Source organism: Schistocerca serialis, chromosome 7 (assembly GCF_023864345.2).
Source record: "Schistocerca serialis cubense isolate TAMUIC-IGC-003099 chromosome 7, iqSchSeri2.2, whole genome shotgun sequence".
Lineage (NCBI taxonomy): Eukaryota > Metazoa > Arthropoda > Insecta > Orthoptera > Acrididae > Schistocerca > Schistocerca serialis.
The window spans coordinates 518,911,627-518,924,115 of NC_064644.1; the positions used below are offsets into that span (position 1 = coordinate 518,911,627).

At 40.4% G+C, this 12,489-nt stretch overlaps 1 protein-coding gene across 1 annotated transcript in view; it reads left to right on the forward strand.

The window, feature by feature from the left end:
• Positions 1-12,489, forward strand: part of LOC126413196 (protein bric-a-brac 1-like) — a 235,730-nt gene that overhangs the window by 155,299 nt on the left and 67,942 nt on the right. Inside the window, exon 2 of the mRNA XM_050083091.1 lies at positions 2,733-2,820. Coding sequence (XP_049939048.1) covers positions 2,815-2,820 — 6 coding nt within the window. The 5' untranslated portion in view covers positions 2,733-2,814. The remainder of the gene's footprint in view (positions 1-2,732; positions 2,821-12,489) is intronic.

Below are 12,489 nucleotides of genomic sequence, written 5' to 3' on the forward strand. Positions count from 1 at the left end.
GGAAAGCAGTCTACTACTGAGGATTTTAAACAATCCTACACATGAATTATTTGTATTTTACGTTGTACATAGAACAGACAATATCTCCAGTTGATTTCTTACAGTAATGTCTTCTGTGGTGTAACATCTTGTGGACCTTTGAGCCGCTGAGCACAATGTAATCACAAGGAGGATGAATGTAGGTACCATTGGAGTACACCTCATGAGAGTTGATGTATGGTACTGTCTCCTGCAAGAAGCCACTTAGAGATACAATTCGATTTCGAAGAGGATCACTACACTGCAAGTAGCACTACATTCGTAGATGACGTATCTCTGAAAAGAACATGTGTACCATAATGATAGTCTTCGGGAGAATAAATGTGTGGTATTGTGTCAAAGACTCTACTGAGAGACAAATTTCCTTTTGAAAGAGAATCACCAACAAAGCCAGGCTACAAATAGAACTAGATTCGTCACCAATTATACCTACAAAAAATGTCTATCATCAATACACATCTCACTAGCAGCGCAATGGCGGAAATGTGACTGAGAAGATGCTTTCGTCACGCTATCCCACATTCGTCCCCTGTAGACAGAGTGGATGCAACTTGATTTTTTCATTTGCCTTCAGGAAAAAGGACTTTGGTTTTCTACTGGCTTGTATCCAACCTAAAGCAATCATAGTCCATATTGTCGCTCTTCAGATATATGTCTGTAGCTTAGTAGAAGTAGCATGAAAGTCTTTGGCTTGCAGATGTTGCAAATAGTTCTACACATTAATTGATTTCAGCGCAATATTCGCTTTTTTCAATGCAAATTTCCCTATTGTCTGCACAATATTCGCTGACTGCAGCATACTCTTCCCATTAGGCCTCTTAATATTCCTTTCACCAGCTGTGCTTAGCCTCCGTAACGTTCTCTGTTAGAATGTACTGCACGCCCTAAAATTCCCAAGATAAATGCTTTTAGACGGTAGTATTTTTGGTGATCGTTGGTAGAGATGGGAGTAGTGGTTGTCTTGGCTCGTGTTGGCCGTGAAGCGGAGTAGAATGCCGTACAGTTCTAAGTGTAAAATAATGTAGCTGGCTGCGTTTCGGTATCCAACTTTTATTGGAAATAGGAGGCCGATAAAGATCTGCGTGCATTCGCAACCGTATAACGTTGCGATGGTCTATTCAAATATGAAACGTGCCACAGGAGTATGGATAATTTACAACTGTCACTGACTAGCAAAACATCATTTGAAGAGCTTAGAAAGAAACTGTTCCCTTGAGGTAAAATGTTCATATTTTACTAAAGTATATCAGTTTACGAACATACTAATATACTCGTTCACCCTATTCGATGATGCTGAACGCTTCAGCAGAAGTTACAGACTGGGATGAGCTCTTGCGTGCTCGACACTATATGCATCTCAGTGTGAGACCAGTTCAGTGCTGAGAGGGTGGCGTGGTCTTCTTGGGTGCCTTCCCTCGGTGGTTGCCGATTGCGGTGAGCCCTCGCTAATATATGCGATATCGATTAGCGTTGCCGACTTTGGTGTGGCATCGCGATCTCTGAACGATGCTACGGCTTCTCTTGGTCCTGTCTTTATGGACTGTGACGTCATAATAGGCCAGCACCAATACTTTTGGTCAGTCATCTTGCCTTCTATACTTAGCATAAGTGATCTATTTAAGGACTCAAGTTGTTTTGGTAATAACTTTAATTTTCGTTATGTAAGATTTGGAAACATTTTTTCTTTTGATGTACCGAAATTTTATTTTATTCTTTTATATACGTCAGAAGTTAATGACAGTGAACGAGTGTCAGCAGTTCTCTACCCCTTAGTACAACGCTGAACATCAACAGGCGAAATTACAATAATATAAATATTTGCCACCACTACTTCGGGCCTGTAATTATACAATTCAAGCAAAAATAGAGTCTAGCAACGCTAATAATGTGATGGGCCTCCGTAAGTGAGTACAGTGCATTAGTATGAAATGTCAATTTGTTGACCTACGATACTGTATGACCGATACTTAGTTTCATTCCAAAATTTCCTTGGCCTTGTTTAACCATGTACGTGGCAAATTAAGTCACTCTCGCTCAATGCAACTTCTTATCCATTCTCTGCAGCAATGGTTCACCACCAAATTCTCTCTCTGAGCACAAATCATCCAAATGACACAGCTGACATTCAGAATGCACCAACCACATACATAAAATTACAGTACTATTCAATTATCTCTGATTTTGCCAAACAGGAATACTAGCTAGAAAAAATGGAACTGTCCCATGAGCATTTGACCTTAAATCCAGTCACGTATCTATAAGAAGTTATTGGTCTCTGTATAGTCATCACTTTGAAATATTTCTGTCATCCCACAAACTATTAAACCGACTCTTTGCCATTACGAAATCATTCTATGACTCTCAAGGGGAACCACCACACAGTTTATTACTGATGGAAACTGGCAAGAGTTAAACCAATCAGCTATCTCGAGCCTGTAACCGATCTAGCCTTTAGGCATTCAAATTATACTATCACTGTAAGTTGCACTACACTGCTGTGACTACGGATACTATAACTTATTGTAAGTGTACGTAATATACAATGAGAATGTCCCAGTGTAAACTTGACCATCCACTACGACTCCTGTATGAAATACCCCATAGTGTAGTTGACTGCCCAGTATTTCGTAATCACTTACGCTAACAGGCATACAGCGATACAGTTACGTTTAGCAATTATGTCATTATTTCAGGTGGCCGTCGAATCTTCTTCTCGTGGCCACCTGCTACTGCGGGAGACCTTTGCTGCTCAAACTACTACTGCTGTTGCCGCCGATGCAGGTATGAACTTTACTGCTTGGAACACGAATACATTTCAATGCTACGTCATTTGTACTCTACAACAGTTTTGAGCAAGCACACATCAGTAGTATTACAATAAGTAACGATGGATATTCAACAAATTCAGTTACTCTGCCAGTACGTTAAGATGACAAACGTATTGTGACAACAGATAAAAAAAATTAAAAAAGAACTTCTTCCATTGTCCCATCATAGAGTCTCCTCCGTGCATTACATTGTAAAGCATCTGTCAAATAATGTGTGACAATGCTGTGTTCTTTAAACTTTAACCACATTTATCAGTTATTACTCTGAACATAATTATAAATGACCTTACTTACAGTACCAATGGGAAGTTGTGGAAACAGATTTTTTTCTCTATTACTGTACAACAGATCATGTAACTTTATGAACTATCTTATTCACGATTGTTCAGTACAATTTTAGCTTTAAAATAATTTACCTAGTTATAATTTTGTTTTAATTTAATTCAGTATCAGCCAATTTCCATTCCCCTTGCTACACAGCCATTAATTCTGTATTTTGTAAAGCCTGCTAATATCCTCTCTAATTATTTCTTGACCTATTTATATCACAATACGTCTCTTTTACTGAATATATTGTTTACACAGTCCTTAAGTAAATTAGTTACCTTTTCTGTTTCCTTATCTCTGTCAGCATAATTAACAGTACGAGATTGAGTATTGGTTGTTTCTGTCTAGTCATTTCTTTAGGTGTAAACCACATCAACCAAATCAGTGAGTAGTCTACCCATTCACCCTTGGCTGTAATTTGGCCTTCTGCACTTATGCACTGAGTTTCAAAGCCAGCAGTCACATGCTTTCTCAGCTGATGAAACTGGAGCTTCACTTTCATGATATCATAACACACTTCCTTTAACATGACTGTAGTTGGATATGGAATAGATTGTATTGAAGATGGACCTACATAGAAACAGAATAACTTTTGTAAGTATATTCAGTCTCTAGAACTTTAAAGATTACTTCTAACCAAAACATAATTTCCTCTTGGAAACTTGGGATAAATAATTCTATGGTGAATCTCAACCACCATTCATTCTTGAGAATTCTATTTTCCACTGCTTTCTTACGCAAAACTACTTCATTTGCTAATACTTTCATGTACCATGATACCCTCATCATTTGTCTTGTCTCCCTGTGTCACTAAGCCAACACTAACATTAACACATGGCAAGTTGTCCCTACAATGGATTATTTGTTGCTCCTGTCTAGCTTCCTCCAGCTCGTTTACTATATATTTGTCCTCTTTCTTTTCCTGACTCAGTGCAATTGTTTCATTCTTAATTTTTCCTGTAAATTTTTATTTTCTTCTTTAAATTACCCTGCCCACTTTTTAAATCATTTTGTTAATAGTTGAGTCAATAAAGATTTTACATCACTATATACTTGTATGTGTTATACATTCACTAGTAATATTCTCAGTTAACAAGCAATTACTAAGCAATTAGTCAAAATCAATCACATCAAATAAATACTATAGACAAATATCCTTTTTTAGTCCTTCAAATTATTAGTGTATTAATTACAAAATAATTCTCAAAAGTCTAGCACCAACTGTAACACAATAAAGTAATTAAAATAGTATAGCGCTTTCAGTTTAGTTATGTAAGTTTTATCTCGTTACACACCCTGCTTATTGGAGTCTTACATGTGGCAATGCCGTTGCTGAAGCATGTATAGATCAGCCCTTTTTATTGCTCATGAAAACCACACATTCCATGTTGTACCACCATACAGCGAGACCTTCAGAGTTGGTGGTCCAGATTTCTGTACACACAGGTACCTGTAATACCCAGTAGCACGTCTTTTTGCATTGATGCATGTCTGTATTCGCCGTGGCATACTATCCACAAGCTCATCAAGGCACTTTTGGTTCAGATTGTCCCACTCCTCAACGGCGATTCGGCGTAGATCCCTCAGAGTGGTTGGTGGGTCACTTCGTCCATAAACAGTCCTTTTCAATCCATCCCAGACATGTTCGATAGGGAGCAGGTGAGGTATACGAAAATGCGATGGGCAAAACTGATGGAACGGCCATATATGGTTTTTGATAAAGGTTAGCGGACTGAGATAATGTTGACCCGTTGAGAACTCCAAGAATAATAATGGTATCGACAACTACTGTTGAGGGAAAGTAATGTTGGAGGACGATGTCCCGTTACAACATACAAAAGTAGCCATCCTTAAATAACTCCGAACTGAAGGGAAACGGATGACTCAAATTTGGTCCTCCGGTGTATCCGACATTGGTCTAAGATACCGTTTAGCTGTTTGATAAAATCTTGCTTCCTCTGGATTTCACGTGAAAAAAAAGGAAAAGTCCGGGAGGTTTTTGAAGCATGCCACTTACGAACTTTATAAAATAATACAAATCAAACTATGCGCAAAGGAAGATAAATGGACATAGTGAAAACGAAGCTTTTTATATTGAATACTCTTGATCCGTTGTCGGGGTACGAAAGTTTAAAGTCCAGCTTAATGTAGCACGTGAAATACGCTCTTGCGTGACGTGAATGCACGGAGACGGTTTAAAGGGAACCAAGAAATAAAATAAAGCGTTCTTACGATAAAACTAAAAACTCGATTTTCAGACATCTAGTTTCATTCTGATTTTACGAGAAAAACATGTTACTTGTTTATCTATAAGAAGCGAACTAGCCTTTCTACTTTCCAGGCAGCTTCAAAGACATTTAAATCAAAACATCTTGATAGATTCGCTCTTTATTAACAGTCAACCCTATTTCCCCAGCACAACGAGCTCTCTTACACCAACCCCCTCTATTACACTAATGGTGAGGGTTACGAGATGATACAGACAAAATTTGTAGTGACTGGGATGCACCTACAATAGGAGGCATCCGAGAGAGCGCGTGCAGCTGTAACAGGAAGTATCCCAGAGTGGGGAAGCATGCGCCCTATAATTTATTGACATGCTGTGTCATACTGCAAGACATGACAAGTGCCATGTTGGATGACGTGATAGTATGTGTCATGTTACATGGTACGACATCATGTATCAAGTTACTTTACTTGACACGATTACGTGCCATGGGTACTAATAATGAAAAGTAAAGGAGCGCTAATATGTGAAGATGTTTTGATTTAAATGTATCTGAAGCTGTCACGTAAGTTTAAACGCTAGTTCCCTTCCTTTACAGGCCTAATTCTGCCCAGGACATAATCGCCTTTTTTTCTGCTACGGTAGGATCACTTTTCACAGTGTTCTTGATAGCCCCATAATTATCTCTCTGTTTCACTGTCCCTTTTATCATTGATATTACCAATAATTATTGTCGTATTTCAAGTTAGAAGAATTTGGTAAGGATACTAGGCGAGAGAAGACTTCATGGCGCTAATGTTACCGGGTAAGACAAATGCATACGTGAACAAGGGTTTGAAAGTAAGTTAATTATTTGACACGGCGATCTGTAGGGATTCATGGTTCACATGATTCCAAGTCTCTTGTTATGTGACTCATTACAATGATCAGGCTTGACCACTGTAACAGGTGCAGGTGCACTCATACAATACGTATGTGGAGCATGAGCTACAGCAATGAGTGAAAAGTTTCGGATGTTAGTCCGAAACGAGACAGGAGGCAGCACCTGGTGCTGGGGAGGCTCTTGCTGTAAACAGATAAGAGCAAATCAACTGCCCAGAGTCGAGAGAATCGACTGGCCCAGCCGTAAATCAGCCGGCAGTTAATTTAGGCCGGTGCATGAGGCGCTACTGGAAGCCATTGGTTAGGCTGACCTTAGACAGAAAGGCGAAGTAATGGTGGCTCGTGCCGCGCCGGCCGTATTTGATCTGGCAGGAGCCTCGGGACTGGACCTGGACTCTCCAGTCGCGTGCTGACTGAGGACCGGTTCCAGTGGAAGTGCGTGACGCATGCACACTGGCTAGCCGGTGTCCCGTCTGCCATCTTTAGGGGAGGCCCAATTCTCAAGCGCTTCGCTGAATGCCGCCATCGCCGGTGTCATCACCGACTGAATCACCCACTCAGGAATCACGGCTGCTCCGAAGTAGACCTTAGTGTCATATTCATATTGTTCGAGGGACTGGGACTAGAGCTACTTCCTGCGGTAACTGTAATAATATATGCAGCTGTTAAACAGTATTAAAAGAGAGATGACAGGTGAAAAATTACTCAATCTCAGGCGTGGGGACATTCTAGATATTGCGCTAAGTGTTCTAATTCAATTAAATAACCATCATCATCATCAAGTATTTGATGTTCACTAGTGGATGATAACGCATCTAGACTCTTTCCTGTAACGATACATCTATGTGACTTTTGGAATTTGAAGGCTAACTGTCTCAGAGAGGCTAGAGTGTAGTATGTGGCTATAAATTTTTGTGAAGATGCAGATTCATATTTCTCGAATCTATAGCACTTGCTTCCGAGTTTTTCGCCTTGTCATATAGTTTTGATATTTCTGGTTGATAATTGGAAGATTGGGAGTTTTTAGGTAATAAAATTTCATAACTGACAAAACTGCTTAAGTTTGAACGAAAAATGCAAAGTGTGTCATTGTTTGTATCATAAACTGCGACTTTTATATGAAAAGTAGCATTGATTATGAAATTAAGTAAATGTAAAATCACTCTACTCTTATGGCTGGTCGTTGAATCCTACTACTATCGGAATATGTAACGAAATTGTAGAAAATGGAAAACGTTTCACTAATTTTGCATTTTTAAGAAATATTTCTGCATTTTTGTAGCAGAAAATATGTTATCTCAAGGAAAAAATATAAATTAAGCAATGCAAAACGTTAAAGGAGATGCAACACTTTGTTTCATGTACAGAAATTATTGCGAACGATTGATGTGACGACGAAGCGTGATGCATTTTCTACAGATATAAAGTGTTACAATTATGGATATACAGGGCTTAGCAGAAACAGTGCCGCCAGCCTTGCTGGAACAGGGGTGGCATGAGTCATCAACAGCATTAGTTCAGTGGTAGCAGAGATCGACAGGGAGAAAGGAAGATTTCCAAGTGGAGGCAATCAGGTTGAAGCAGTGTGTAACTAGTGCCTTATGCAGGCAACGGCTATAGCATGATCCTGGGATTAGAATTTCTGCACCAACATCATGCTATAAGAGTTTGGTCTTCAGAGACGTGTGATGAAAAATAGTGGGAAGGCATTCCAGCCAGAGGAAGCCATCTGTTGTGGAGTGCATCCACTGTAGTGAGCAATCGGTTTAAACCTCACAAAAATGACTAAGGTTGGATTTGCATGATTGCTTGCCTAGTGACAACCAGACGTTGCTTCGGGTTAGCGTGGAACCAGACTTACCAGTCGATGTGTTACGAATAACAGATCCACTGGAAGGGAGCGATGTATCAGATTCAGCGAGATGTTTGGTTAAATGCAGTATTATATGTGTGCGGGATAGAATAGCGTGTAGGTATTTCCCATCAATAGTGACAGGTTTGGCACCGAAGAAATAAAGTTGACAAAGGAAATGTTGATAGCGAGATTGGACATTCCGGAGGAGATGGAGTGCTGCACAAATGATATAAGCCATGAAGAGCCACTGGATGCCACTAAGACAGCATTACGTAAGAAAGTGGAGCATTCGTAAGGTGTGAAGAGAACGTAGATAGAAGAGTTATTGGTAGAAATTGAGGATTTGTTTTTTGCTTGCAGTCCATTGTCAGGAATGCCCGTTACACAATATAGAATTACCGTAGGGAGTGAAGCACAGGTGTACCGCAAAACATATAGAATACCTTGGCACTTGCAAACTACAGGGAGGAGTTTATTAATGAAGGGATAAGAGAAAAAAGTAATGGTCGACAGGGAGCAGGAGTTGTGATAATGATGTGAAAGCTACAGACATATCCAACAAACAAAGATTTTGCTGTTATAACAACTATCTTGCAGGCCGCGGTGGTCTCGCGGTTCTAGGCGCGCAGTCCGGAACCGTGCGACTGCTACGGTCGCAGGTTCGAATCCTGCCTCGGGCTTGGATGTGTGTGATGTCCTTAGGGTAGTTAGGTTTAATTAGTTCTAAGTTCTAGGGGACTGATGACCACAGCTGTTAAGTCCCATAGTGCTCAGAGCCATTTGAACCATTTTGAACAACTATCTTAGTATTCTCAATTTGTGTGGCCATATTGTCCGTACTTGTTTTACAAATCCTGAGGGCATTTTCGTTGCGTCGTTACAAGAACAAGAAAGTGCGTATTTTTCTTACCAGACGCGTTTCGCTTTAATGAGGTAAAGCATCATCAGTGATCTGTAATTAAGACTATTTACAAACTGATTTGTTTTTAAGACCGAAAAACAGTTCACCAACCATTTGTTGGCTTTTATGTATGGTAATTTCAGGTTGGTTTCTCCCCAACATAAGGAAACGACGTCTGCCAGGTTTTTGGTTTCTTTCTTCATGCTCTAAATGTTCAGAAGGGTAAAATTTACACTTCAGAAATCTGTAATGTCAATGAGTCGGTGCTGAAGTCGTCCAACTCATGCAAATACCTGGGTGTAAAATGGATATGAAATGGAATGATGACATAGGTTCATTCGTGGGTAAAGCAGATGATAGACTTCGGTTTATTTGTAAAATTCTGGGGAAATGCAGTCAGTCTACAAAAGGAGATTGCTTACAAATCACTCGGTAACCGGTTTTAGAATATTGCTCAAGTTTGTGGGACCTGTACTGGATAAGACTAACGGGGCATAATAAAAGTACACAGAGAAAGACAGCACGAATGGTCACAGGTTTTTTTAACCCGTGGAATAGTATCACAGATATATTGAAGGAACTGAAGTGGAAGACTCTTGAAAATAGACGTAAGCCATTCCGAGAAAGTCTAGTAACAAAGTATCAAAATCAGCTTTGAATGGGAATATACTGCAATCTCCTACGTATCGCTCACATGGGGGTCGTGAGGATAACATTAGAATAAATACTGCACGCTCAAAGGCATTCAACCATTCTTCCCGCTGTTCGTATGTGAATGGAGCAGGAAGAAACCCTAATAACTCGTAAAATTGGACGTGCCCTCTGCCATGCACCTCACGATGGTTTGCAAAGTGTAGATGTAGATGTCGAATCAGTCCGCGATTTCGCAAGAAAAATAAAGCAGATGTGGAACAGGGCACAAAGAGCGAATACGAAGGCTACGGAGAAACAGAAAGAGGCAGTAAGTCACGTGGGGACGTTATTGCGCTATAGGGTGGGCCAGTGGGTGGATGTTGTTGAGTACATATGTGCCGAAGGAAGAGAGAAAGGAGTTTTTAGCACGGCACCAGGGCCCGCACCAAGTAGTCGAAACTATGTCACCAGTGAATGTAAGCAGGATCGCGATTGTACACGTGGGACGTCTGCGACCATTCACGGATGCTACATAGGCGATTCCACGACAAGTGCTAGTAAAGGCAAGGAAGAATATTAAAAGGAAAAAAAAAAACGAAACGATGAGCAACGGGAGAGGGTAGTCTGGATAACTCAGATTCGTTATATTAAGCTCAAGAGAGTAGTTATGTGTACCGATTTTGTGCAGTTTATCTGCATGTGTCGTGCAGGACTTAATATTGATAGTAGACCTATATATTTATTTGTGGTAGTCTTACCAGTAGAACAAGATGATCGCTGTTCAGAGACGCAGGCTTCTTGGGGGAGGGTAGGTGATATGGATCGCTGTCACCATGTTGCCACGCGAAGGAGAGGAAGAATGCTCGTTTTGGCAGTGCTATATAAGGGACAGGATGATAGGACATCTGCTAAGACATGACGGAATGACTTCCGTGGTACTAGAGGGAGCTGTAGAGGGCAAAAACTGTAGAGGAAGACAGAGATTGGAATACGTCAAGCAAATAATTGAGGACGTAGGTAGCAAGTTCTACTCTGAGATGAAGAGGTTAGCACAGGAGAGGAATTCGTGGCGGGCTGCATCAAACCAGTCAGTAGACTGATGACCAAAAAAAAAAAAAAATATCTCTTCACTGGGGGCAGAGTAACGATACTGCAAGTGTATCACATGGACGGTAGAGTGTTGTTTTCCAGACTGAGAGATGCATTATTTTCTAGACAAAATGGTCTTTAGTATTTAATGTGTGGGAGTTACGAAATGGATCAAGAGGCTGGAAGAAGTATTTTCAGCGTAGGCAAGAATTGACGATTAATAGGGAGAAGCAGCGTCAGGTCTTATAGGGACACAGAAACTTGCTCGAGGCATATGCACGACTAAAAGAACAGATGCAACAGGTGACTAAAGTAGTTCCATTGAAGACAATCTTCGGGACAGCAGACACAAGCGACGTGAGCAAATTGAATTAAGTGCCAGACGCCGCAAGTGGGTTAGTGGAAGCGTTAAAATGGTTCAAATGACTCTGAGCACTGTGAGACTTAACTTCTAAGGTCATCAGTCCCCTAGAACTTAGAACTACTTAAACCTAACTAACCTAAGGACATCACACACATCCATGCCCGAGGCTGGATTCGAACCTGCGACCGTAGCGGTCTCGCGGTTCCAGACTGAAGTGTCTAGAACCGCTCGGCCACAAAGGCCAGCTTGGATGTTATTCAATCTGTATATTGAGCAAGCAGTAAAGGAACAAAAGAAAATTTTGGAATAGGAATTGAAATCCATGGAGAAGAAATAAAAACTTTGGGGTTTCCCGACGACATTGTAATTCTATCAGAGACAGCAAAGTGCCTGGAAAAATAGTTGGGAATAGACACTGTCTTGAAAGTAGGATATAAAATGAATATTAACAAAGGCAAAACGAGGATAATGGAGTGTAGTCGGATTAAATCAGGTGATGCTGAGAGAATTAGATTAGGAAATGAGACACTTAAATTAGTAGATGAGTTTTGCTATTTGGGAAGCAAAATAACTCGTAATGGTCGAAGTAGAGGGGATATAAAATGTAGACTGGCAATGGCAAGCAAAGCGTTTCAGAAGAAGAGAAGCTTGTGTAAGTGGGCTGTTTATGTTTTCTTTATGTAAGTAGGCTGTTTAGGTTTTTTTTGGTAACGCCACCTCTCTATGAAAATCACTGGCTGTGCTGTGTGCAGTCTGTGGCTGCTTTGCATTGTTGTAATACTGCCATTGTAGTGTTGGGCAGCGGCAGCTGGATGTGAACAGCGCGTAGCGTTGCGCAGTTGGAGGTGAGCCGCCAGCAGTGGTGGATGTGGGGAGAGAGATGGCGGAACTTTGCAATTTGTCATGAACTGATATATATATTATGACTTGTGATGATATTAAGGTAAATACATTGTTTGTTCTCTATTAATATCTTTCATTTGCTAACTATCCCTATCAGTAGTTAGTGCCTTTAGTAGTTTGAATCTTTTATTTAGCTGGCAGTAGTGGCGCTTGCTGTATTGCAGTAGCTTGAGCAGCGAAGATTTTTGTGAGGTAAGTGATTTGTGAAAGGTATAGTTTAATGTTCGTCAGGGCCATTCTTTTGTAGGGAATTTTGAAAGTCAGATTGCGTTGCGCTAACAAAGTATTGTGTGTCAGGTTAAGCACAGTCTCGTGTATAATTGTTCAAAGGGGACGTTTCACTTGTTAACAACGAATATAGATTTAGGTGTCAGGAAATCTTTTCTGAAAGTATTTGTATGGAGTGTAGCCATGTATGGAAGTGACACGTGGACGATAAAT